A 27,991-nucleotide genomic window follows, 5' to 3' on the forward strand; every position below is an offset into this window, starting at 1 on the left:
AACCAAATATATGAGCAATACCTTCAAATCATCAAATAAAAATAAAAATGCTTTGGATCTTGCAAGGGGACTTTTTGTGTACAGTATAAACCATGGTCATGTTATATATTTTTTTTACTTCAAAACATTTCCAAGGAACTTCTAACAGGTCTTTTTTGTTTGTAATAGGAAATACCAAGCCAAAATAGTTTACAACAGCACTGCTTGGGCCAATCACAACTGGAGCTTGTCCCCCTACACACACCTCAACAATACTCACACAAATCTGTTTACTTTATTACTGTGCCTCAAACCATACATGGCTTTGAGATGCAGTAAGAGTATGAGTCTCACTCCCCTGAAAGGACATTTCCAAGGAGAAGGTTATGGATAGATCATGTTCAAAGATTGCCTCGCAGCTGGAAGCTTTCAGTTTGGAACCCCCTGCTTCCCACCCAAGTTAATCCTGATGCTTCATCATCAGAGTGGGGATGAGACGGTTACTTCCCTTTCATGGAAGGGTATAGAGAGTACAGAAATTAAGATACCACTTTTTTTTTGTTGAATATATAAGTTGTATAACGTTTAAAGCATTCGACCTTTAAGAACTGTTTTGTCTTTGAGCTTTTTCTTCAGGTACACTTTGTATTAAGCTTTTACACATCAAATTTTAATTGGACCATTACTTCGATACCGTTTTCTTGACTTTCATGACTTTGTTGTTTTTTTTTCTGAAGTACAAAACAAGCAATCGTGGATCAAAAACAATAATACACATCAGCCAATAAGACCAAGAAGATCATTAACAGTCACACATTCATTTGACATTGTTTACATGTCATTGTTGCACTGCATCATACAAGAAGATGTCATAATTAAGGGACCTTACTGTTAGATGAGAAGAGCCCCTTGGAGCCTCTCAGGCTGATGTCGTTTTACTGAACTTTTTATCTTTGCAATGGCAGCCATTTTAAGAGTGCTTGTGATAGATTAGATTGAGTAGATAAATGCTGTCCATTCAAGAAGAACAGACAAGAGCCTCTTCAAACAGGTGAACCAGAGTGTCTCGTCTCTCAAGCCCGGATGACAAAAGCCTCTTGTTCCCCCCCCCCCCACACATTCACATATACACACACGCACAGCTACGGGCACTGTGGTAATGAACGTCTCCGGGGTATAAATACGACATGCTAAGTCTGTGGTTTCTTTAGCACACTTTGAGAGTGTCCCCATTACAGCAGCACATTCGGGAAGTCACTCATTCCTAATCCCGGCAACTTTAATGCACCATTACACCTTCCTGCAATGTATTGACATGCATTGATGCATGGAATTCAATGTGAGGTTCTAAAGATGTTTGTGGCCCATGAAGAGACTCCCTTCGTCTTTGGTTTGCAGCAAAATAAATTCCTGGTCTTAATATAGACTTGACCGGCTTCGAGATGTGGACTCCTGACCCAGCATTTGATGAACGTAGACGATGTGTAAAATGTAATTTTATAGCTTTATAAAAGAGAAACTGCTGTTTGTTTCACAATGGTGCATCTCATCTCCAGTGGTCTCGATTCTGTGGATGGTCGGCACCTAAAATTGGTGGCCACACACACACACACACACACACACACACTCACACACGCACATGCACATATATATAATGTAGCATCTAGGGTGCCTTTGACAGCCCCTATTCGAGCCTGTTTTAAATTACTGTACAGTACTCCCTCCCCCAACATACGTCATTTAAATGAGCAGGATCGTTATCAGGTTTCTCAGACGTTGCTGATGAGCTCAATCAGGCTTTGGGGGAGGAAGGCATCTAAAACAGACTGCATAGGGGCTCTTGAGAACCGGACTTGGGCAGCCCTGGTCTAAACTGATTTGGGGAGAAGACTACCTATCACTCATTGCGGTACCACGTTCTTCCTGCTGGGGGCACTGCACTCAACGTCCTCATACAATGGAGGAATTCCCATCACTTCTCATTAATTTTGCCCTTTCCTTTTTTGGGGGGTGGGGGCACACAGGCATTTATGCATGACGTAAGTTGGAAAGAGCTGTCACTTGCACGCGGTACTGCGCTCGTGCATGTGCGTGCAGCGTGAGCGCGCACCCGTACCGAGCCTCCTCCTCGGCACAGGCACGGAGCAAGCTGCGTCTTCGCCGTGATTGGGCGGAGGGCGGTGATTCCTTCTGGCACGACTAGGGTAGACCCACCGGAGGGATCCGGGTCCAGCTTTAACCGTCAGAGCGGACGTGGGTGATGCTCCTCGCGAGTTAGGGGAGAATAAAAAGCAAGAAAGGAGGGTTTCTTTGCAAGGAAGCCACCGACCACCTTTGTGTGTGTGTGTGTGTGTGTGTGTGTGTGCTGGGGGCTGCGGTAAAAGTCGGTGACCATGCCGGTGTTTCACACCAAGACCATCGAGAGTATCCTGGAGCCGGTGGCCCAGCAGATCTCTCACCTGGTCATCATGCACGAAGAAGGCGAGGTGGACGGGAAAGCCATCCCGGACCTGTCCCTACCGGTGCAGGCGGTGCAGGCTGCAGTCAGCAACCTTGTGCGGGTGAGTCGATGTGAGTTTTATTCTACCAGTTTGCTTTCTTGCCATTCATAATGCCAACGTCAGTTCGTGTGACAGAATCGATGCCAGATAAGAAATTTAAACAAATTTTGAGCCAAGAGAACATTTTATGGTGTTTGATCTTTGCACACAATTAAAATGGTGTAAAAGTGACGCACACAAACGCAACATGACATGTTCAACTTTGCCCTTGCCGCTAATCAGATGGACCATCTGCGCTCAATGGAGTTTGTGGAGCGGAAGATTGATTTTGACACACACACACATAGGTCATCTTTAATTTAAACTGATATTACACAGTGGGTCACTTTGTCTGTCCACTGACTGGCAAAATCAGTACGAGCCCTGCAGTCAAGCGACAAGACTCAAGAGACACGGACATCAGTCATTTGGTTTCGCTTTGGCCTATTATCGGATATATTGGATCAGAATCAAACATACGGTGCCAGTGACCGCCTGAATATTTTACTTAACTACTCACTCTGAAATGAAAAGAAAAATGTCAAATAATGCACAATAAAAAAGTGACAAAACATCCTGGATCCCATTTATCATTATCCAGCTCCGCACCAAAATTTCTTGGCAATGTTAACAAACCCTGATTGATGTATTATTGTAAATAGAAAAAAAGGAAGCTAATTGCACTGTAGTTGGTTGGACACATCCTACAAGCACATTTGATCAAACCACCTATTTTATGTAGTGCTTGTCCTCATTTGGTTTACGGGTGAGCTGGAGCCTACCCCAGTTGACCTTTTCGGTGAAATGAGTTCCACCCTGGACTGGTCACCAGTCAATTTCATGGCACATTTAGAAAAACACCCCATCACACTTATTTCTCAGAATTCATAATGAACTGAACATGCTTGCTTTTGAAACTTGAGGGGAAGACAGGGCACATATAGGCAAACAATTAATCACACTCCAAATGTATAATTTCGATATTTGTTCAGTTGTTGCATTTTATTTGTTCATGTCCTTCACAGAACATTATAAAAAACAGAAATAGGAAAAAGGTTCCCCACCCCTGATCTAATAAATAATGTATAGTTGTAAATTTGAGTCCATGATGTCCGAATATTGTATCTCGGTTTCTCTGCTTGTCTAAATCACTTCAGTACATTCATCCAGACAGCGAGCAATGGGTGGCTAATTGCGGCCCCCGGCATGCCTATGTGTCCCTGATGCATTTGATGAGAAGCTAAAGACCAGATAAAGGAAGCTGCTCTTATCGTATGTAATTAAGGATTTAAAAATTGGGGTCTCATTTTCATCTCCGGATGACGCCTGCTAATGGTGCAGCAATGCTGCTGAATAGGAGACAAGTAGTTGGTTATGGATGAGAAGAAAGACAGAAGGAAGTGTTGAGCGAGAGCACACAGCCTGCTGGTTGCCGGGCAGAAAAACTTAATTGGACATGATGGAGGGCCTTTTTGTCAGCGTTATATTCACAATCGCAGTCAGTTGATGCAAAGATGTAAAAGAGTAGAGTCCCTCTGCACACTGATACAGTTACACTGTTAACCCCCAGCACGGTGGGCCATGGATAGAGAAAGTAGGTCACTGAGATTCTTCCAGACGCAAACAAGATGGTGTCAATCTGTCAGAGAAGCTGCACGTGTGTGGGTTGACGATTCAACTAAACATCTAAAAGCTGCATTTGTTTGGAAACACGTGAGCTCACTGGAGTTTTACAGATGACGGAGCCGCTCTTGGAAGTTTGAGCTCCCCAAGGAGGCGATGTCGATCTCAATGCCGAGTATGTCTGCGGGGAGGGAGAGGGAGGAATAAATAGATTTACTGTTGAGAAGTGAGCAGAAGAGTCACCTGCTTCTGTTTGGGATGTAATTCATTGGATGAGCCTGGATTCTCTCTGGAATGACCTCCCACTGAACATTCGGCAAGCCTCCTCGCTGCCCATCTTTAAATCCCTCCTCAAAACTCACTTGTATTCTTTGGCGTTTGACTCAGCATGACTTAGATTTGCTATTGGTTTTACTGCTTGGTGCTTTCTACCGCCTTATTACTTATTACTTATTACTGATTCGTCTTACTGTTTATTGTATATGTTAAATCGCTCCATGTACAGCACTTTGTATGCAGCGATGGCTGTTTGAAAGTGCTCTATAAATACTGTTGACTTGACTTGACTTGACTTGACCTTTCCTACTTTGCCCTCCTTACTCTATTCTGAAATGCCACACAATAGTCGTGTATTCATTAGAGCCGGGTCTCCAGTTTGGTATTTTCACTTAATTAATCACAGAGGAAAAAAAAAAACAGTAAATCATTTTTTTCTATTTATGCACTCCATGCGACATGACTTCAGTGCCCTAATTCCTGGCACACCCACAACTCCGATGCAAAAACATCAAATGAAGTAAAGATTATTTTACAGCCGCCTGGTGAAAGACAATTGAAGACTCTATCACTGAAGCTATTAAACGACGGAATCACCCAAATGCAAAACATGATGAAGTGCTTACCATGATCGTACTATTAAAGCTAGTTTGTCTCAGTAAGTGGCCAAAAGAAAAACATTGTAGTTTGTCCCCACAGTGGTCTTGTATAGTTGAAGCAGAATTGAGCCAACTAAACTCATGTTAGCACTGCATTTAGCATTAGCATCCCTAATGCACAGACAGCGCAAATGCTTTCTTTTTTTTTATTTGATTTGACAGTCAGCAAGAATTTGAAAGCGACACCTACACGATTTTAAGTGGAACCGCAACAACTGTTGTTGTAAGTTTGCTTTTCCTAAAAAACAAAAAAAGAAAAGATAAACACTGCCAAAGGAAAATTCAAACAATCATCACTCTAAATATGATTATCAGTATAAACCTGCTCTTAAGAGAAATTTTCCAGTTTAAATTTGTCTTCATTTTGGCCAGCTGCACACCTTTCCAACACATACACAGAATGTCACTGTGTGGACACCTATCTGCAGGGCCACTTGCACTCAAGCAAGTTCTTTGTCTGAAGTTTCATCAGGACACGCTCGCTATACTCGCAGAGCTTCATTCCTGCAAGTCTCAAGGAATCTTTTGCATTAAGACTGGACGCCAGACATTGATCGGGCTTGCTTCTCTCAAAGAATACATCTTCCTGTGACTTTCTGGGGGGCCACAAAGTCTATTAAGTGAAGTTCACCAATGCAGCACTGAGAGACCGGTGTCATAATTTTTCCTGAAATTGCATCTCCAGTGTGTGTGCGTGGCCACGTTTGCGCATTTGTGTTTGTGTGTAGGTCGTGCACATGTCTGGTTGCTCTGCCAGCCGTCTGCATCTCTGTTGATAAGAACATCCCCAGGGGAAGTTAGAGTTCACCGTGCTGTTTTATTATACGGTGGCAGTGAACCCAACCGCACTCACTTCACGATAGTTTAGCAGATACGAAACAATTCTTCAAAACAAGAGTCTTCAAGTTGTTTATATTACAACCCCCAGTTTGAAATGTACTGTCAAACTAAACGTGAAATAAAGAGAATGGCACACCGTGTATTTAAAACAACTAAATTACTTTGCCTTAAGAATGCTTAATGCTAACACATAATGGAAAATACCAGGAGGGGCCAACACTTCACACTGATGGTTGTGACGTTATAACCATTCAAGCAACAGTAAACACAAATGGATGACAAACACATGTAGACAGACAATGTCACAACACTAGCAAGCATATATTCTTTATCCTCTGCAAAAACGAACCCGACTCCTTTCCGTAATACCGTTGTTGTGTGTTTCACATTCTATCTAATTCATATCTGTGGATTTATTTATTATTAATAAAGCACAATATTATAGTGCGCTACTTTTCCTATTTAAAAACAATAACAACAACAACAAATTACAGTTGTTGAGGGGTTTTTTTTTGCGTGGCGGAAAGAGGCTAGATGGCATTTTTGTCCTTTCGATGGGTAAAGATGCTTTTAGATGCGAGTCTTTCGAGTTATGAGCATCACCACAGACCAGATTATACTCTTGTCTCAAAACACAATTGTTCCCGGCCTGGCATAAGTTTTAGTTCACCTAATGAGGACAAGTAATAAAAAAGATGGATGGAGATAAGAAACCACAACAGCATGCATCTTTATTCAGATCTGCACCAAAATATTACAGTTCCTCGCCATTTCTTCACTCAAATACTTTGTGTGGATGTTTTATAACATAGTTACTTGAAATAGTTTCTGTTTTCGATGAACGACACAAACCTTTAATCGTCCGTTTATGCGCTGCAGGTTGGGAAGGAAACGGTACAAACCACCGAGGACCAGGTGATGAAGAGAGACATGCCCCCTGCGTTCATCAAGTAAGTGTGTTTACCGCTGACTCTGCGCCTGTGGAATGAATCCACTTTGTCACTGAGCGACAGAGAACTTGTTTTGAAAAATAACGGAAGAGGATTCCAAGCAGTTCAATATTAGGAAATATGGCAGCGTGCCCCAGCTGCAACAAAGAGCCACTTCTGAACCGATTGCCCAGTCAGAAGCGACCCACGGATGACTTGTCCGCCATCAAGCATTCATCCGGCTGAGAAGCTGTTTGTTGTGTCCCAGCATGCTTCCAAAGGTCTGATAGGGTGGCCGAAAGCAGCGACTCAGCAGTGCTGCACCTCTGACATCAGGCTGCATTGACTTGAGTGTTTCTGTAGTGACAGAATTATGGAGCTCAATGAATGAAGTGCGGCGACATAACATTGGTTTAAGATAATGACTTATCAGCTGCCTTTGTCGATCTGCAGTTTTAAAAGCAGATTCCAGATCTTAAACGGATATAGATCTGCAAAGTGCACCCCCCATCCCCCCGCCCCTCCCACACACACATTCATGGATACACATTCAGTGTATATACACATCGTAAATCTCACCCACCAGGCTAGGAGGTGGGAAATGTGTAATGTGAACCTGACTAAATATAGATGAAGTAGAAGCCATCGATACCCTGACCAGCGGGGGTCAGAAGAAGGAGGACGTGCCTTTGGCTTCTTTCATGCGCTTAAATTCATCACCTTATTCAACCTAAGAAAACATATAACATCTAAATATTGCTATACATTCCCGTGTCTTATGTTTGCTCAATAAACCCCCCCCCTTTTTTCTGGTTTTGGATGTTCTGGATGTGTGCAGGGTGGAGAACTCATCTTCTAAACTGGTCCAAGCGGCTCAGATGCTGAAGACGGACCCCTACTCGGTCCCTGCTCGGGATTACCTCATCGACGGATCCAGAGGGATTTTGTCAGGCACGTCTGACCTGCTGCTTACATTCGATGAGGCCGAGGTGTGTACGTGCTCGGGGATATCTTTCAGGGAAAGACAGCTTTTTATAGCGTCGCACGGGAGGAGGAACTGAGCTCAGAGCTTCAAGCAGCTCGCTAATGGGAGTCACAGTTAGATTTAATCAGTCCGATCAAATGACTTAGCTCTATCATAATGCAGAATTAGTGTGTGAGTGTGTGTATGTGCGCGCGAGTGTGTGTGTGTGTGTGTGTGGCCACTTGCGGAAGAGCAATAAATGGCTCTAATACTCCTCGTCTGTTCGTCTGTGATGCTACTCTCTGCATCTGTGTTGTGTCCCAGGTGCGTAAGATTATCCGCGTGTGCAAAGGTATTCTGGAGTATCTGACAGTATCTGAAGTGGTGGAGACTATGGAGGACCTCATCACGTACACTAAAAACCTGGGACCAGGTCAGCGAGAACTGTTCCCGAACACTTTGCAATAAAAAAAACAGATCGCAACATCTGAAAAAGAATAATGCGATAATGTCCGTCAAGGCTGAATTTTAATAATTTGGATCAATAGCCAACTGTACACATTAGCTCTTGGAAATACAGTCATACCTCGGTTTTCGACCATAATCCGTTCCAGAAGGCTGTTCGAAAACCGACTTGTTCGAAAACCAAAACCATGCTCTTTAAAAAAAAAAAAACTTTCTTGAACACGTCTGCTCACAAGGGAACGCTACACAAGGAAGTGTCACTTCCTCATGTAAGGAAGGCGAGTGGAGTCAAGTGGCGCATTCAAGTGCGCTCAGTTTGGTCGAGAACTGATTTTCGGTCGTAATCCGAGGCATAAAAGAACTCTAAATTTTTGGTCAAAAAACGATTTGGTCGATAACAGAAACGTTCGAAAACCGAGGTTTGGCTGTACAAAAATTGGACCCTTCAAAGGGCACTTATGATTTTTTTAAAACAGTTCCCACATGTCTGAATCAAAGGTCTCTGACATTTTCCCATCAAAATACACCAACAATAAAATAATTACAGCATTCTATAGTTTCATTTATCAATGTGTCTAAATGTCTATTTGCTATTACAGCATATTAAGTAATTATTCTAAAATGGTGCAAGAAATATATAGAAGGGCATCATAAAGTACCATGGGGCAAAAAGCACGTTTTAAGGTCTTGTGTTAATATATGAAAAGATTGCTGAAGTAAATCAGCAGAAAAGGAGTTCAGCATGCAAACAAATCTAGACTTGCTGTAAGCCAATTGTCACTGTGAGTTTTACAGAAGTTATTTAGATGAAGTGATACAAAACCTACACAAATACCGGTAAAGCACAAACAGTTTTCACGGTCAAAGGTTCGTACTAAGAAAGTGTTCACTTCTCTGATCATTTTGGATCATGTCATCCTTATCTGTAAAATTCCTGTCAACACGGATAAAAATGTTAAATCGGTTAAGTTGCGTGCATTGATTGTCTGAAATATGATGGTGAGGTTATTCACACATGTCCGGTGTTGACTCTGCGTGAGACCAGTGGTTCGCAAAGCCCTTATTTGCTGCCTGGCTGCCTGTAACCAAATTACTCAGTTCTTTAGTGACTGGTCGCCTATGCTCAGGGATGACCAAGATGTCAAAGATGATAGAGGAGAGACAACAGGAGCTGACACACCAGGAGCACAGACAGATGCTCGTCAACTCCATGAGCACGGTCAAAGAGCTGCTGCCCGTCCTGATATCAGGTGAGTGTATGTGTCCATGCGTGCGTGGACCGACGGCGCCACAAAAAGCCAAGGAGAGGAGGTTACTGAGCATGCGGCGCGGTTGTTATAGCAACGCTGTTCATGACAGTCATTAGTTGCGTTGTACAGTAAGATTGACAACAGGCACACGCGCCAGCTGCTGCCTGTTGTCCTGGATCGACTAACAAGAGCTGGGCAACACTCTATATGATGTAGACAGAAGTATTGGAACACCAAGGTCGTTACGCCTGCGAACAGGACGTGAAATTGAGGGAAAGGAGACTTACGGTGATAACAGTTTCTAGTCTGGTGGGAAGAAATAAACAGCCAAAATGTACAAGAACTGATAAAAACGAACTTCACTTTGTCATGCAGTTCATTATCTCCTTCGGTTGCATTTTTGATTCTTTTAATTTGGAATTTTCACTTATGGCTTATGCGTGGTTCAATTTTCATTTTTTTAAGCATTTGTAAGCTCACTCGGTCATATCAATTTCGGTGTCATATCAAGATAATTCATTGGGTGAAATAATAATAATAATTTTGTAATCTAAAAAGGGTCATTTCTTGGTCTCAAACACGAGAGTGCACAAAGAAATGGAATACACAAAAAAAGAAAACCTGTGCGTGTATTAAACATTTGTGAATCTTTCTGTAACTGGGGTGGGAGTGCCCTTTAACCCTTTGTAAATTCTCCCCCCTCCTTCAGCCCTCAACATGCATGCTACTTTTATTTTATTTCTTTCTCTTTCATCCAGAATGAATTTTAATTAACCGCGACACATGTTTGACCCACTTTAAGTGAAAATATTTCCTCATTTCCGACAACGTTCCCAATAATGACGTCTCGTCTTTCCACGCTCAGCAATAAAAATTTTCGTGGCAACCAAGAGCGGGCGCGGCGCCGGCTTGGAGGAGGCCGAGAGGAACCGCCGCTTTACCTTTGAGAAGATGAGCGGCGAGATCACAGAGATCATCAGAGTTTTACAGCTCACCACGTGGGACGAAGACGCCTGGGCCAACAAGGTAGCCCTTAGCTGACTATGCGGATTCTCATTTTAAACCCTCTCAAGTTAATCCCCAGACACTTATTTAATTGCGGTTTTGATGCGGAAGGCCTGTTCACACACACACACATACACATACACATGCACACACACACAGTCAAGCAATGTTAGCCACACAAGCCTCTTTCCTGCAGAGGGCATCTTTTTACCTTCTGTGATTCACTTTTTCTTTTTGCTTGCTGGTGTAACCCCTTCTCCTTTTTCTTTCTGTACCTTCCTCCTCCATTATTTTCCCTCCTTATAGAAGGTAAGCCTGTTTCTCTCCCCATCTGCAGCCTCCAGTGCACGTGTGTGTGCCACTTGGTTAAACGCATTTGGGCGTAAAATGCTATGCTGATCCTGAACAGCCTTGTTTGTCCCGTGTTTTAGTCAGCTGACGTGATGATGTTCTGTCTATCTGTAACTCATCACGACGTGTATTGTTTTATGTGCATCTGTGTGTGTGACTTGAGCAGAGGTGACAAAATTACATACACTCTGTCTTCAAGTACTGACTCAACTAATTTCAGACCAAAAAAAAAAAAGCCTGTTTTGACAAAGTAAAAATTAGATGGACATTTGATATCATCATGTACTGCGTAGAAGTAGAAAGTTGTCAACAATTAATACTCAAGTGAAGATACTTGAAAAGCCTACCGGTACTTAAATATCATAGCCACATATTTGTTGACACAATTCAATGATGTATTCATATAAGGTAACATCATATACAATATTTTCTCTACAGCTTATGCCATATAGTGTTACACAACATGTTGTTTTTAAAAGCACTTGCTTCAGAAATGATTCGGATGATTTCTTTCCCTTTTCGTTCTATATTTTTTTTAGAACATCATAAATGATAAGATCAATTTTCCTCGTCGAACTTGTCACTCTGCATGTTTCAACACACATAACCGGTCCACAAAATGATTTGTCTTTGTGTGTCAGAATGGTTGATGTGTGCATATTGTGGCCAGTCGCAGTCAGCATGAGGGGCAAGTGCTGCGCGCCCTCTCAGGGTCATGAATTACATAAAATAAGCTGGTCCAGACCCATTTGTGATACATGACCTACTGAACGGTTCCACTCAAGCGTTTCATCATCCTCTGAGCTGGAAGATAAATGTTTTTCTCTATTATTTGGTGAAATATAAGGGGCGTCTTAACACAATTTTGAGTTAATATTTACCTATCTAAAGTTTTGTCATTACATAACCGCATGTTTTGATGGCGTGCAATGATTTAATGACTGCTGTGACTATGCGCTGTACAGTAATCATAATTAGAACATTTTAAGTGACCTATAAATTATGGTTGAGGATAGTGATCGATGAAAAGATCAATTTTGTGCAATAAATTATTTTGTTAAGCAATTGAGGTGAACTGGAGTTTACTGTTAAGCCGGAGCTAGCATAGCATTTGTTGGCTCATTATAAACTTTGCTGCTGTTTTACATTATCTATATTATTTGACGGGAGCCAACCTTGTTCAGAAATGCCCGCAAAAATTCTGCTACTGCGTAATGACTGCAGAGGAGGAAGAAGGTCATGCTCTATTTTTATTTGTAAATATGACTTCTTGGGCACCAAAGTGGTTAAGGTGATTCACAAAAATGATTCACCAACAACTAAAAACAGCCTTGTATTTAAAACAGTAGTTGTGTAAGATTTGCTTAAAAAAATGACTTAACTATTTCAGAACATTGCGATTTCCTACCCACATATTTTTCTAAAATGAGTAAAACATTGCTCTCTGCTAAAAAAAAAACGTGTTGTTTGAGAACATTTTCAATTTAATCAGAAAGCAAAAATATACTGACATGAAATGTTTGTTAATATCAAAGTCTTTGATTGTGATTATACATAAGGCATTTTATTTATTTAGTTATGTATTTGCTGTTTTTCCTCATGATGACCGCATTTCAATTTAATAATGAATATTTATTTTGACATTTTAATAATTTCTTAGGATATGGAAGCACTCAAGAGATCTTTGGTCTTGATTGAATCGAAGATGATCCAAGCGAAAAGTTGGCTGAAAGACCCGTACGGACAGCCAGGTTTGATTCTGAAGGTTTTCTGATGGACTCTGCTTTTTATTGACATGAAAGAATAATGTTTTAGCATGTCGCTCTCACCAACCAGGAGAACCGGGTGAGGTCGCATTGCGTGTGATTCTGGACGAGGCGGGAAAGGTGGGAGAACTTTGCGCTGGGAAGGAGAGGAAGGATATCTTGGCGACACACAAGGCTTTGGGACAAATGACCGACCAGATTGCAGATCTTCGAGTCAGGTATCGCATGCAGTGATAGGAAGTAACACAGTATGTTGTTACTATACTTTGCTCAAGTATTTCCAGTTTCTTTATGATGACTTTTACTTTCACTACCTGCATCTGAAAACAGATGTCTGTACTTTGTACAACTTACTTTTTTTCAAAATAGACTGGTTATCTTTTTAATTCTTTGTAGATGGCGACAAAATGTAAAAAAAAAGCATAAATCAACAGATGTTAAGTTTAAAAAAATGTAAGTGGTTTGCGTCAAGACGGGCATCTGGCAAAACTGTACATGTTCAAGTCTGTACTTGTCTACTTTTACTAAAGTGCAAGAATTGAATCAGTAGCTCTATTTTTTTAATTGCATTCGTATCTGTACTTTTAGGTGGGGAGTGTGACTGCTGTTATCACCACTGGAAAAATATGCATGTATTAACATTTATGTCTTAATTTCTTTGTTTTTATTTGTGGCAGAGGCCAGGGTCCGAGCCAGGCGTGTGTGCAGCGTGCAAGCCAATGCTCTCAGGGCTTAGACTTGTTATTAGGCAAAGTGGAAAATGCCGCTCGCAGACTGGAGGCTCTTATCAATGCCAAGCAAGCCATCGCTAGGAGACTGGATGCTGCCCAGGTCTCATGAGGCACCGCAACATTGGCATTTTTGCGCTTTTAACACTCTCAAGATGGCATTTACAAAATATCCCAATTTTATTTCATTGAGGCCTGGTTGGCTGACCCGAATGGCGGTCTGGAGGGTGAAGAGAACATCAGGGCGCTCCTCGCAGAGGCCAAACGCATTGCCGAGCTGTGTGAGGACCCCAAAGACCGGGACGACATTCTACGTTCCATCAGTGAGATTGCAGGCCTCACCTCCAGACTTGTTGAGCTTCGCAAACAGTATGTTTATTTTCCCTCCTCTGACACTCCTAACTATACTGTATTTTTATCTAATTCTAAGACCCTTCATTCCCAGAGTCAGAGCGCAGACTTGTGTCAACAATACCTGGCACATTTTCCCTGCATGGAAGTTATGTTGTTGCCTCTCAACTTTAGGCACCCGTCCTGTAATAAGGTTGCTAAAATGTTTGAATATGAAGTGGTAACGGGGTTAATTTTTTAGATGGTTTAACAACAAAAAAAGGAAAATCAGTGCAGAAATTAAAGGGAAATAGCACATTGAAGTTTAAGCCACTTAATTCAAAGAGTCCAGTGAGTCATAACAACATGAATCATCATTTCTCTAGAATCTGAATACAATGACCATAAAAGGAACTCCACCATAAACACATTGAGTAACACTTTTGTCCCATGACATGGTGTGAAACATGAGAGCATGCATTGCTCAATAAATTTTTTTATGCACTGCCAGAAAGTCTATACTGACACTCTATTGATTGTATAAAGTTTATTGTTCATATTGCATTTGTGCTTTATTGAATTATTTTTTTTTTTCCTTTGGCTGTGTAAATTTTTTTTAGAAGTGCAAGAAGACTTATTTACTCGAAATCTGGTCATAAAATATATTTGGCACGGGCCAATGAAAAATCTCAATCTGGTCTATGATCTATTAAATAAGTACAAAATCAGAAATTCTTCTGAAAAGCTAATTTTGATCATATAAACATTTTCAACACTATCATTGTCATATATTAAACTTGTAATTTATGTTATTTAACCAACGTATTATTAATTACATAACACGCTGGTTCCATACTAGTTGGTTTTAGCACAAAACCTTGAGGCTTTTTTCTATTAGACAGCCCCAAAAAAAGGAATGAAAAGCCTACTACAAGATCTGAACTTTATTTATGGTTAATCAGATGCACTTAAACATCAATGATATTTCCCTTTAAGAACGATTCTCTAACCACGGGTTCATAAGAAGTTGGGATTCTAACAAAATAACCCCAAAAAAAAAACGTTTTTCTTCCTCTTTAAAGGTGGAGAACACTTTGAATAACTGAACACCTTATTTCCCTTCATGTTTGATGCTCTTATTATTTTACACGTCATTAAACATTTTCTCTCAATTTCGGTTTGTTGTTTCAGAGGGAAAGGTGACAGTCCGGAAGCCCGTGCCTTAGCAAAACAAATTGGGGCGGCCCTACTGACCTTGCAGGCCAAGACCAACCGAGCTGTGGCCAACATGAGGCCCGCCAAGCCTGCGGTCACTCTGGAGGGCAAAATGGAGCAAGCGCTGCGCTGGGTCGCAAACCCCGGAGTGGATGACAGAGGTGTAGGTGAGTGGGTTTGAAAATAAGGGAATGAGGGCTTCTGAAAATCTGACAGACACTTATTGAGGAAATAATGTGTAGGTGCCATTCAGAGAGGAAAGTCCATTCACCGATTTGAACTACATTAAGAAAGAAGAAACATATTTGGTATTGCTGGTTTTGTGTGTCTGTTTCTTTTAATTGTAATAATAATAATAATAATAATAATACATTTTATTTGTGGGCGCCTTTCTAGAAACTCAAGGACACCTTACAACAAGCAGTTAAAATCACGAGTACAATGTTAAAAAACTACATCAAATAAGATAAGAAAAAATACAACAAAATAAATAAATAAAACAATGGCTTTATGGTCTGAGTGAATAGGCTTGTCGAAACAGATGTGTTTTGAGGCGGGATTTGAAATGTGTTAATGAGGCTGTATTACGAAGGTCAGCGGGGAGTGAGTTCCATAGCTGGGGAGCAGAGCGACTGAAGGCTCTATTTCCCATGGTGACGAGGCGAGCAGGGGGGACAGAGAGGAGGACAGAGGAGGAGGAACGAAGAGAGCGGACAGGCGTAGGAATATGGATGAGGTCAGATAGGTATGGAGGGGCTAGGTCATGAATGGATTTGAATGTGAGTAGCAGGATTTTATATTGAATGCGGTGTAAAATGGGAAGCCAGTGGAGATGTTGGAGGACAGGTGTAATATGGTTTATGTATGGCGTGAGTGTGATAATGCGGGCGGCTGAATTTTGGACCAGCTGAAGCTTATGGAGGGTTTTTTGAGGGAGACCAAACAGAAGGGAATTACAGTAATCGAGTCGCGAGGTGACGAGGGTGTGTACAAGTATAGCAGTGGACTGAGGAGTGAGAGAAGAGCGGAGCCGGTGGATGTTTCGAAGATGATAATATGCAGAACGAGTGATGTGGTTGATATGTGAGGTGAAGGAGAGGGTGCTATCAAGGATGACACCCAGACTCTTGACCTGAGGGGAGGGGGAGATGGAAGAGCTTTCGAAGGGAATGGAGAAGTTGTTTATTTTGTTTAGATTGGATTTAGTGCCTATAAGGAGGAATTCAGTTTTATTGCTATTCAGTTTGAGGAAATTTGAGGTGAACCAAGATTTTAATTCCTGCAGGCAGTTGGTTAGGGAGGATGGTGGAAGTACGGTATTAGGTTTGGTAGAGATGTAGAGCTGGGTGTCATCCGCGTAGCAATGAAAATGAATGTGATGTTTCCTGAAGATATTACCCACGGGAAGAAGATAGATTAGAAATAGCAATGGGCCAAGGACAGAACCCTGAGGAACACCTGAAGTGAGGGGAAAGGGGTGAGATCTAAAACGTTTGAGCTGGATAAACTGGGTGCGGTCAGAAAGATAGGAGCGGAACCAGGAGAGGGGGATGCTGGTGATGCCAATGGAGGAGAGTCTGTCGAGGAGGATGGAGTGAGAGATGGTGTCAAAGGCTGCACTGAGGTCAAGCAGGAGGAGGATGGCGAGTGAACCGGAGTCAGCAGAGAGAAGAAGGTCATTGCATATTTTGAGGAGGGCAGTTTCAGTACTATGGAGGGGACGGAAGCCAGATTGAAATTGTTCGTATAGCTTATTGGAGGAAAGATGGGTGTGAAGTTGAGCAGCTACTGTTTTCTCTAGAAGTTTGGAGATGAACGGAAGGTTTGATATGGGACGAAAGTTGTTCAAGTCGCAGGGATCAGAGCCAGGTTTCTTCAGTATGGGAGTGACAGCAGCAGTTTTGAGATGAGATGGTACAATGCCAGTAGAGAGGGAAGTTTGAATAATGTTAGTGATGAGAGGGGAGAGGGCCGGGATAGAAGCTTTGACTAAAACAGTAGGGAGAGGGTCAAGCTGACAAGTAGAGGATTTGGACTTCTGGATTAAGATGGAGATTTGGTGGACAGATGGGGATGTGAATGCAGAGAATAGGTGGGTAGGAACCGGGGAGAATGGAGAAGGAGGGTTAGGAGCAGCTGAAGGGGTGAGTTGCTGGTGGATAAGTTGGATTTTGGATGTAAAAAATGAGGCCAGAGTATTACAAAAATCAGTGGAATAGAGATGTGAGGGAAGAGTGTCAGCAGGTTTAGTGAGTTTAGAAATGAGTGAAAAGAGTGATCTGGGGTTGCCTTCATTGGAACTGATTAATCCAGAGTAGAAGATTGATTTGGCTTTGGCTATTGAGTCCTTGTAATGGAGAAAGTGGGTAGTGTACATTTCTTTATGAATGGCGAGTCCAGTTTTTCTATATAATCTTTCAAGTTGACGGCCTTTTGATTTAAGTTGTCTGAGGGTAGGGGTAAACCAGGGTGCTGTTTGGTTGAAGGAGACAGTTCGGGTTTTGAGTGGGGCCAGGATATTGAGAATGTTATGGAGATTTGTATTGTAGTGTGTCAAAAACTCATCTGTTGTAGAAAGACAATCAGTACTGGGGAGGTTGTTGATAAGTGATTCTAAATTGTCCGGGTTAATGTCCTTGATTTTACGGAAATGTATAATGCGTTGTGGGTTGGATTTGAAAAATGACAGGTTAACATTGAATGAAAGCAATAGATGATCTGTGTATGGGAGGAGATCGGTTTTACAGTTTGTTGGTGATAATCCAATACAGCAGATCAAGTCCAGAATATGTCCTTTACTGTGTGTGGGAAAGTTGACATACTGTTGAAAACCAAAACTGTCCAGACAGGAGGTAAAGTCTTTGGTAAGTGAGTCATTGATATTGTCCATGTGTATATTAAAATCTCCTAAGAGAATCACATTTGGTGATAGTGTATACAGATGAGTGAGGAGTGTAGTAATGTCAGTGATAAAATTCTTGTTTGGTTTTGGTGGACGGTAAATAGTGGCAATCAGTGTGGGAGTTGATCCAGAGAGCTGTATAACAGTCGCTTCAAAAGATAAAAAAGCAGGCACATTTACAGGTGCAAATTTCCAATCCTCGCGCAGAATCATCGCGAGGCCGCCTCCCCTCCCAGTCGTGCGCGGCACAGCGTGATAAACAAAGCCCGGTGGAGTAGCTTCATTAAGAGTACCATAATCATCTGGCTGCTGCCAGGTCTCAGTCAGACACAGAATGTCAAACTCACGGTCTGTCAGGAGGTCGTGGACGAACTGGCCCTTGCTCGTAAGGGAGCGGATGTTCAGTAGGCCAACGTTGACAGGAGTGCAGCTGCGAGCGACCGCGATGCTATCCGACCTCGGGACGCGTGTCAACACAGAGGCATCCGCACGGCGTCCGGTGTTCTTCCGTGGGCGGCGAGCGGTGGACCAGAACGACCTGATGGAGCTGGAGTTGTCGTATCGATAGTTTCGGCGTGAGCCCCGGTGAGTGCACCTTCGCCGGGGCACGTAAAGGATGTCCGGGTGTTGGAGCAGAGCAGGCGGTGGTGGACCGTGTTGATTAAAGTTGAGTTTGAGCTCAGTGGCTGCATATTGGTGAAGCGCTTCCAATGAGTGGTGGAAAACACACAGAGCGAACCAGAAGAAAGCAAGCCACTCACAGCTGATTGACATAGCCGGACCGGAGTAATGAAGTCGGGAAGCGGCAACAGTTAGTGGGTAAGCTAGCCGCTAGCCGCAACTCAACGACAACTCAATACTCGATGACAGGTAATGACAGTTCGGCCGATCGAGTGTGGATTGATCATTGTTCACTCGGTGACCATAAAAGCAGGTCGACATAAAATATGTCGGCTATAAAAGATAAAAAATTGACATGAAATGGACTTAAAAATCAAAAAATCACGGGGAGTAGCGGCGTCCAAAATTCGCCAGCGTTCACTGAATTGTCGCCGATTCTCTCCCACGCTGCCTCTCGAGGACAGAGTGTGAGAGACTAGAGTGGAACACAGGTACTGTCTTTCACTTTTTACCTTCCACTGAAGATGCACCCACATTCTTGAAAATTACTTCATGGCAGTGACTTTCAAATGGTGGCATTGTACTGCTACCAGTCGGGGTACACTGGCTCCCCCTAAGGGTCAGCAAAAGAATCACTGCTTGAATACAGTTCTGTTGTATTTAACTATTACAAAGTGTTGATGGATTTTTTGAACATGTTCTTTTTAACTTTTATGTCCTATACAGTTCAATCGAATTACTATTTAAGTACAAATTATTTTCATTTCCTCCCTTTATCACCTCCATAGACGTGTTTGTTTTTATCCAAGAGCAAGCTGATAGCCGGTATTGAAATGTGATATGGAGGACGACCTTTGACCATTTTTGTGTCCTCAGGTCAGGCGGCTATCAGAGGGATGGTTGGAGAAGGCAGAAGGCTGGCAGGAGGCCTCTTGGGGCCGTACCGCCAGGACCTGATGGGACGTTGTGACCGAGCAGAGGCTCTCATGACATCCTTGGCAGACATGGCTGGTAGGGGGGAAGCCGAGGCCCCGCAGACTCGGGCGACTGCTGCACAGCTACATGATGGCCTTAAGGTAGTTCAAATAAGGACTGCCTTCTTTATATATTGTGCAACCAACATTTCCCTGAACTATTTTATTTTAATTTCATTTATTTTCTGGCCTCTGGGTGGGGGTAAACAGGGGATGGGCAAAGTATGTGCCACATAATGTCCACAGTGTCAATATAAACAAATGAAATAATATGGTTACCATCTCATAACTGAATTGGCTGTCTTCCGAATTAACCAATCACATCAAACTCTTGTTAAATGGGAGCCAGCACACCCTGCTGCCATTTTAAGTGCCTTAAAAAATAAAGTTAATGTGCTTTAGTACCCTTTTTTGGGGGGTCTTTTAGTGTGAAATTTAATCCACTTTATATACAGACATACACTTTAATAAAGTGACTTTATGCAGTATGTTAACTGTGTATATTTTAACTATTTAAAGCACTTTGTGAGTTCTGTCTAAGAAATGCAATGTGAATAAAAATAAAAAAAAATTGGGCCATGCTCATCTGTCCATTTTTAAAATCTACGGCACAAGCCAATTGTATCCATCCATCCATTTTCCGAACTGCTAGACCCTCACTAGGGTCGCGGGGCCAAGTGTAAACAGGGAAAATCAAACGAGAGTAGAGGGATGCTTGTCAGCTGATAAAATGCAGTAGTGAAGTGTGCCACCTAGTGGATAATGCAACATATACCCAACAACAGGACCTGAGGCAGAAAATGCAGGAGGTGATGACCCAGGAAGTATCCGACGTCTTCAGTGACACCACAACGCCAATCAAATTGCTGGCCGTGTCTGCGACTGCACCCCCGGATGCCCCCAACAGAGAGGAGGTTGGTCGTGGTGTGCGCAGCTTCACAAGGAGAAGAATTGCGCTGAGTAAGATGTTTGAGTCTCAGTGTTCTCATTGTAGGTTTTTGAGGAGCGTGCGGGGAATTTTGAGGCCCACGCAGGTCGTCTGGGGGCAACAGCTGAGAAGGCGGCTGCTGTGGGAACAGCCAATAAGAGCACAGTGGAGGGGATTCACGCTGCTGTCAAACATGCCCGTGAACTCACACCACAGGTGCTTGTCGTTATTTATTTATTTATCCTTTTTTTTCACCATGTTTGAATTTGTTTCAAAATAAATGTTTTTGTCTAGGTGAGGACCGCTTTTAGTCATTTTTGAAGCCTGATGCTAAAAAATTGGAGTTTGAGAAAAGTCTCCTATTTTCTGAGATAGACCAAGAGAGTAAAATCATTTTTGAGGTTATTAACCATGAAAGTGAATCGTCTCAACACGTTTACTGTAATCAATAAGAACAGTAAAAAGAATCATCTCGACTGCATGATAAGTAGCGGGGAGCACTCGAAACGATCATGATAGATTAAACATTTTGATGTGACATGTTGTTTCGGCCCGGTAGTCCAGTGGTTAGCACGTTGGCTTCACAGTGCAGAGGTACCGGGTTCGATTCCAGCTCTGGCCTCCCTGTGTGGAGTTTGCATGTTCTCCCCGGGTCTGCGTGGGTTTTCTCCGGGTGCTCCGGTTTCCTCCCACATTCCAAAAACATGCGTGGCAGGCTGATTGGACACTCTAAATTGTCCCTAGGTGTGAGTGTGAGCATGAATGGTTGTTCGTCTCTGTGTGCCCTGCAATTGGCTGGCAACCGATTCAGGGTGTCCCCCGCCTACTGCCCGGAGACAGCTGGGATTGGCTCCAGCACCCCCCGCGACCCTAGTGAGGATCAAGCGATTCGGAAGATGAATGAATGATGTGACATGTTAGTAATTGCTTCCAATCAAAGAAAATGTTATTAATTAGCTTCTCTGAGACATTTGGGGGCATTTGCCTCTGTTTGTCTAATGCCAAATCTACGCCTGTTCCAGGTAACTTCTGCTGCTCGGATCCTGTTGAAAAATCCTGGTAGCAGAGCAGCATACGAGCACTTTGACACCATGAAGAGCCAGTGGATCGACAATGTAGAGAAACTCACAGGTCAGATGCCTTTAAAAAGTCCACCCTCCCAAAAGTTTAACTTCTTAAGCTTTCGTCATTATTATTGTGTGCATACATGTAGATATTACGCAATGATTTATGCTAAATGAGAATTTATGGATGTAGTTTATTTTTTGGGTTCTTGTTTCAATAATGTTTTAATTTTTAGTTTGATGAAACTGATTAGCAAACTGTTTCATTTTTATTGTTCATTTTGCGTAACGGCTAAATCACTGTTATAGGTATTAAATTATTGTGGTGGGTTGGAGATTCATGTATAGGTATATGTATACGTAATAAAAGTTGACATCAATAGAGTTCAATTTTCTTATTTTGTGTTTGTACGTGAATCCGCGTCCGCGTGTCCAGGTCTGGTTGATGAGGCCATAGACACCAAGTCACTGCTCGACGCCTCCGAGGAAGCCATCAAAAAAGACATCGACAAGTGCCGAGTTGCCATGGCGAATGTTCAGCCCCAAATGCTTGTTGCCGGGGCGACGAGCATCGCGCGTCGAGCCAATCGGGTTCTGCTGGTGGCCAAGAAGGAAGTGGAGAACTCGGAAGATCCGCGCTTCAGAGACCTGGTGAAACACGCGTCAGACGTCCTGTCCCACACCATCTCCCCCATGGTCATGGACGCCAAGGCAGTGGCTGGCAACATACAAGATAAAGGTACACACTGTCAATAAAAGCCATAAACAATCTGCTTGGTCCAGGATGACCTCTGATCCTTCCATAGCGATGCAAAAGGCCTATTTGGACTCCTGTCTGAGGATCTTGGCTGCTGTGGGAAAGGTCAGAGAGGCCTTCCAACCTCAGGAGCTGGATTTCCCCCCTCCACCACCTGATCTAGATCAGCTACAAGTAAGTCCAACATGTATTCACTGTTATTATTAAGCCTCATATTGTCCATGGAGTGCTGTAATGCAATAAGTGAGCATTACGTTATTGTGTGGCATCGGGGTGCCCTCAAGCTTCTATTCATCACTATACAGTATTTACTGTAGTACTACTTGAAGAATTAGATGGTGATTGCTTACTGCCAATGAGAAGAAAGGTAAAACATGTTTCCAGATAAGAAAAAAAATCTCAAATTCAATTATATACTAGACACATGAAATATTTCACGAATTCTATTATTTATTTTATTTTTTATTTTTGGGTAGCGATGGTTACCGCTCACAGCTAACAAAATCCCACAATTCACCATTTCAATAAATTAGTGTATTACATAAACAGTCACAAATGATTTTCGGATTTCATTCATTTAGAGAGCAATTGGCTTTCTGGGAAGTGTTTTCCTTTGTGTTTAATTAAAACTATATGCATAATGAACTTCAGTGATTCTCTTTTTCATCAACCAAGAATAAGGATGATAATAATATTTTTTTAAACTGAAACACTGGATGCGGTCCGCGAATAGTCTCTCCATCGAATTTGGACCAATGATGTGTTTTCCATTCAGGTAAGTGACGAGCAGGCTCCACCCAAGCCTCCCCTGCCAGAAGGCGAGGTGCCGCCCCCTCGACCTCCTCCTCCCGAGGAAAAGGATGAAGAATTCCCCGAGCAGAAGGCTGGGGAAGTCGTGAGTGAGCCCATGATGGTGGCCGCCAAACAGCTGCACGACGAGGCTCGCAAGTGGTCGAGCAAGGTCAGTCCACAGTTGCACAACGACCTCAATTTGTAAAACTGATTTTCCACTATTATAGTCATGGAATACGTTCTCTCTGTTGACTGTGAATTCATATATTGGGTGTCATGGTGATGCTGAAATATGGACATCAGTGCCTTGAGTCCAATTTCAGAAGGAACCTGGAAACTGTCATCTGGTTTAAAAAAAAAAAAAAGTGGTGCGAAGGCACACGCACTTTTACTGGGCAATTCATTATGTACACTTGTACAATGCAAAGAGCCTGCATGGTTTTTAATTCTTTACATTTTATTTAGTTATGTTAATGCCCTTTTTAATGAAGTACAAAAATATAGAGTGCTGTTTTCTCTTATTAAAAAGCTATTACAAAAGTCAAACTTGTATCGCAAGGCACCGCCGTAAATATTATTGGGGTGGTCAGCACAATGGTGAAGCGGCTCTACTTCAAAGTAAAGGGGTTCTGGGTTCAAGTCACTTGCACGTTAGGCTCCTTAAAGGTTCCAAATTGTCCGTTGTTGTGAATACATGTGTGAATGATTATCTTTATGTCCCCTGTGATTGGCTGGTGGTGTCACAGCCAACGTCAGTCTTTATAGATCCCAGCTCACCTGCTTCCTGGATGAGGATAAGAGATTTGTTGCTAGCTCTTGTCTTTGCACATCTGCCTTCGGAAACCGTGATCAAAAAGTCACTTTAGTTGCATCCCACTCATATTGCGGAAGGAGGCCTCATTCCTGTTCGATCACAACCTCAGGATCACAGCTGCAGTCTGCCTCACCTTCACTCCGTAGTGCCGCCTTCCCGCCCCGCTCCTCTATGATGCCTGTATTCCTCCTTCAATTCCTCTGTTCTCCCACCTACTGCTTCTTATAGTGTACTAAATGCCTCCTGGCTCTCTCCCCACCCCCTTTCCCCTCCTTCCCCAATCAATCCTCCGCCAACCGCCGCCAATACACCCCTTTCCCGCCTTGCCCTGCCAGGACGCAGTAGAGGTAGATGATGAAGATGAATTTACTGATGGTGAGGATGACTATGAGCCCGAGCTCCTGCTGATGCCCTCCAACCAGCCTGTCAATCAACCCATGCTGGCGGCTGCCCAGGCGCTTCACCAGGAGGCCCGCAAGTGGTCCAGCAAGGTCTGAAATGACGTCCCAAGAGCATTTTTTGGCGCTGGATGATTTGACTCCACCACTTCTCTCTACAAACGCATGCAAAAACAAACAAAAAAAATCACTCAAACAACTTGCATCAGCTGCTACCATGGCAACCTCAACGAACTGTGGCTGCTCATATGGTGCTAAATTATACTAAAAGTTGACACTTGATGGAATGGCTTTTTTTTAAATTGATGCACCAACTAGCTTCAGGATTTCCCACCCTTATGTTGGTGATTTGAAGGCGGGGCCTCGCTGTTGTCAATCACTCGTTGTCAAGGCAATATGTGATGCCAATGATGACAGTTTCCCAAAGACGTCTGGGTGATGTAGTGTTGTTGCAACTTCCAACTACCAAGTTGGTTACTAATCTTAAAGTACTGTGAATTATGTTCGCATGCTGGTAAATTTCACAATGATATTATTCTGTGTGTGTACACTGCATGCAACTACTAAATGGATGCTTGTCATTAGCATTCGCTGCCGTTTTCACGATTTTAACCCTCCATTGAAATAAGCAGAAATAAGCTTGGAAACCTCATGTGATATATGGACAAAAGTATTGGCACAAAAGGCCATTGTTGACAATGGGGACGTTCAAATTTTATTTTGGGAGGGGTTGTTGTCTCACAAACTCTGTTGTCCATAATCCCTAAGGTTTCTAATGAGATTCTTTGACAACCAAAATTATCAAACCGTGCCTTGCAGTCAGTCGTCATGCTGGAAAAGAAAAAGGCCTTCCCCAAATTATTCCTACAAACTTGGAAGCAGCACTGAAGCCGTGCCAAAATGTAGTAGATTTGTCCCAATACTTTTGTCCATGAGAGTTTCTCCATCCCATTTACTCAATTGTGAAAATTCCATCCTCTTTCTCCTCGTCTCTCTTATCGCATCCTCGTCTCAGGGCAACGACATCATCGCAGCCGCCAAGCGCATGGCTCTGCTGATGGCTGAGATGTCCCGGCTGGTCCGCGGCGGCAGCGGCAATAAGCGAGCGTTGATCCAATGTGCCAAGGACATCGCAAAAGCGTCCGACGAGGTGACAAGACTCGCCAAGGAAGTGGCCAAGCAGTGCACGGACAGACGCATCAGAACGAACCTGCTGCAGGTTTGTTTGTTTTTTATGAGAAATGGTATCAAGTATGACAGAATACTGTACTGTATGCTGTGTTTTTATAAACTGCAAAGACAAAAAAATTATATTTATTTTTTATTGTTGGCTTGAATTATTTATTGAATCACTCTCCTGTGAGAGAACATGACAAGCTTTGCCCTCAGCAGTTTCTTGTCGAGCATTGCTCCACTTTCCCGGTTGTTAAAATCACCATTTTATGACAATTTATCAACTGAACTAAATTTACTCTTCTTCTTTTCTTGTCGAAGGTGTGTGAGCGCATCCCCACCATCAGCACTCAGTTGAAGATCCTCTCCACTGTGAAAGCAACCATGTTGGGAAGAACAAACATTAGTGAAGAGGAGTCCGAGCAGGTACAATTATCAATTTGTCATTTGGATATATGGGACTGACATTTCAGAGTAGTAACAGAACATGAACTGTGTGACAGATATTCGTGGTGTGTTTATGTTGATTACACTGCCCCCTCGTGGTTATGGAACATAAGCAAGTTCAACTTTTATAAACTTGTAATTTGAAATCAAACACATTATTTCAATTTCACCCTTAATAGGTGGACGGGCATTATGACGTTACAATTACTATACAGTTTTTTCTAAAATGACCCCACAACAAGTCACTGATGATGTCGTGGTCCACTAACCTGACTTGTGTGCAGGCAGCATGGGATCGGTTACCACCCAGTGACTTTGTGATTGTGGGTGTGAATGGTTGTCTGTCTTTACGTACGCCTTGCGACTGACTGGCGACCAGTTAAGGGGGTGGTACGTCTTTCGCTCAAAATCAGCTGGGAAAGTCTCCAGCAACCCCACAACCCTCTTCAGATGTTGAAAATGGATGGATGGAATGTCCCCACAACAACATTAAAACAAAAAAATCCGTTTGTGCCTTCTCCATTGTTATGTCTTGCTTCCCAATAACCCGTTGCTTTGTGCAGGCCACAGAGATGCTGGTCCACAATGCTCAGAACCTAATGCAGTCCGTGAAGGAGACGGTGAGGGAAGCTGAGGCGGCCTCCATTAAGATCCGCACGGATGCAGGGTTCACCCTCCGTTGGGTGCGTAAGACCCCCTGGTACCAGTGACCCCAGCACTGACTTTGTGAACAGCGACACACACTACAGAGGGTTCAAAAAAAAGTAGCAACATAGACTTAGATGGTTCTCCATCATCCATGTTCATTTAAAGCTCTTCATGTCCCTTTTTAGGAGGACACGAAGAAGGCATTTATATTAATATATATTTTTGCTATGTTGATTGCTGGTAGCTCAATATTTTTTGCATGAAGATGTTTTCTATTTTCTAAAAGGCAACTCGAGATATTGTGATAGGACTTTTCTGTTTAACAGAGGTTTGTTTCTTAAAAATGAAGTCTTGTGTGTGTGTGTGTGTTTGTGTGTGTGGGTGTGTATAGATACACTCAGCTGTGAGAGATTCTCACCATCTTTAAAAACGCTCATGTTTACTTTGACAATTAACGCTGCTGCTTGAAGAGCTGTGTGTCAATTTGAAGTTGTGATCGTCTACATTTCGCTTATACTTGAACTATGAAGTCTTTTGGATTGGAAGTGTGTGACGATGAAATGTGTGACTACATAAATGAGGGACTGACTAAGTAATGAAGTATTTGCTTAGTTTTGGCTTGTGTGCGTGACAACTCATGATTATTTGTAGGGATGGGCATCATGATGAATTTTAATTGTGTGAAACTTACTGGTAATTAGCAGTTTTAATTGATGCATAATGGAGTACAGTAATTGTTGGCTCAGTGTCAACTAGTTGTCTGTCTATAGAAGATCAACATTATTTGGTTGCACACGCGTATGCGAAGTGTAGCTACATCTATGTACACAACTCCTCAGCAAATTCAATACAGCGCTGGCTTGAAAACAGGTTTTAAGAACATTCAGATTATTTCAACAAATTTCAAATTAACATTTTCCACATAGCTGATCAAATTTCCATCCCTATCCAAATGTGAAGTTTTTATGGCTGCGTACTGATTTTATTTTATGTTTTAATTTTGAAGCCAAATGACGCATTTACGGTACACCATTTTAAAACTCGAAAAATTCAAAGAGCACACTACCATCATACTCTTTTTTTTTTGTCTTATTTCACATGTAGAACATTTATTTTCCTGAACAGTTGAACTGTTTGGGGGTCATCATGTATCTGGAGAGCTGGCGTCACAAGGTAACAAAACTACATGCAAACCAACACCACTCTTAAGACATTTTAAGCACTCTTTTCGCTTTCACTTTATGGTTTATACCGTGTTTTGTATGCTTGCTGGGCAAATGTAACTTTTAAATGGAGAACCGGTTCACGTGTGTGCATGAGAACATAATAAACACGCAATTAAAGGGACATAATGTAGTGAGCATGTAGCAGCCGCTTGCTGAGAGCGACAGGGTGTATGTACAGTACATCACAGTATATATGTACGTGTCATGTGTCCCATGCACCCTGAATGTATCCAGAGAGCTTATGGCCATGCAAACACATGCGCTGTTTGTGCCTTGGAAGAATAAAAAGACTGATTATGAATGACACTTTACCTGCAAGTTTGCCTT

The 27,991-nt window shown here is 42.5% G+C and overlaps 1 protein-coding gene across 4 annotated transcripts; it reads left to right on the forward strand.

The window, feature by feature from the left end:
• The first annotated feature begins 2,063 nt into the window (after positions 1-2,063).
• LOC127609937 (vinculin-like) lies at positions 2,064-27,975 on the forward strand. Of its 4 annotated transcripts, XM_052079516.1 has the most exons (23): positions 2,065-2,540; positions 6,797-6,867; positions 7,685-7,835; positions 8,135-8,243; positions 9,403-9,525; positions 10,391-10,551; positions 12,542-12,632; positions 12,718-12,865; positions 13,325-13,478; positions 13,569-13,744; positions 14,897-15,087; positions 18,908-18,934; positions 19,320-19,519; positions 20,203-20,331; positions 20,412-20,561; positions 21,368-21,476; positions 21,846-22,148; positions 22,216-22,340; positions 22,942-23,127; positions 24,108-24,263; positions 25,186-25,389; positions 25,665-25,769; positions 26,354-27,975. In XM_052079516.1, exons 1-23 carry the CDS (start codon positions 2,373-2,375, stop codon positions 26,498-26,500), a joined length of 3,384 nt encoding a protein of 1,127 aa, XP_051935476.1. In that variant the 5' UTR covers positions 2,065-2,372; the 3' UTR covers positions 26,501-27,975. The 4 variants fall into 4 exon arrangements, with proteins under 4 accessions (XP_051935478.1, XP_051935479.1, XP_051935476.1 ...); XM_052079518.1 differs by lacking the exon at positions 24,108-24,263 and having other exon boundaries at positions 2,064-2,540; XM_052079517.1 differs by lacking the exon at positions 18,908-18,934.
• Positions 27,976-27,991: the final 16 nt, after the last annotated feature.

The sequence above is a fragment of the Hippocampus zosterae genome, chromosome 11 (assembly GCF_025434085.1).
Source record: "Hippocampus zosterae strain Florida chromosome 11, ASM2543408v3, whole genome shotgun sequence".
Lineage (NCBI taxonomy): Eukaryota > Metazoa > Chordata > Actinopteri > Syngnathiformes > Syngnathidae > Hippocampus > Hippocampus zosterae.

Excerpts from the sequence above, each read along its gene's own strand:
- LOC127609937 (XM_052079516.1), top strand. The coding sequence starts at position 2,373 with ATGCCGGTGTTTCACACCAAGACCATCGAGAGTATCCTGGAGCCGGTG. Across the intron at positions 9,526-10,390 it reads GCTGCCCGTCCTGATATCAG|CAATAAAAATTTTCGTGGCA; the intron begins GTGAGTGTATGT and ends TTCCACGCTCAG. Across the intron at positions 25,390-25,664 it reads TCAGAACGAACCTGCTGCAG|GTGTGTGAGCGCATCCCCAC; the intron begins GTTTGTTTGTTT and ends TTCTTGTCGAAG.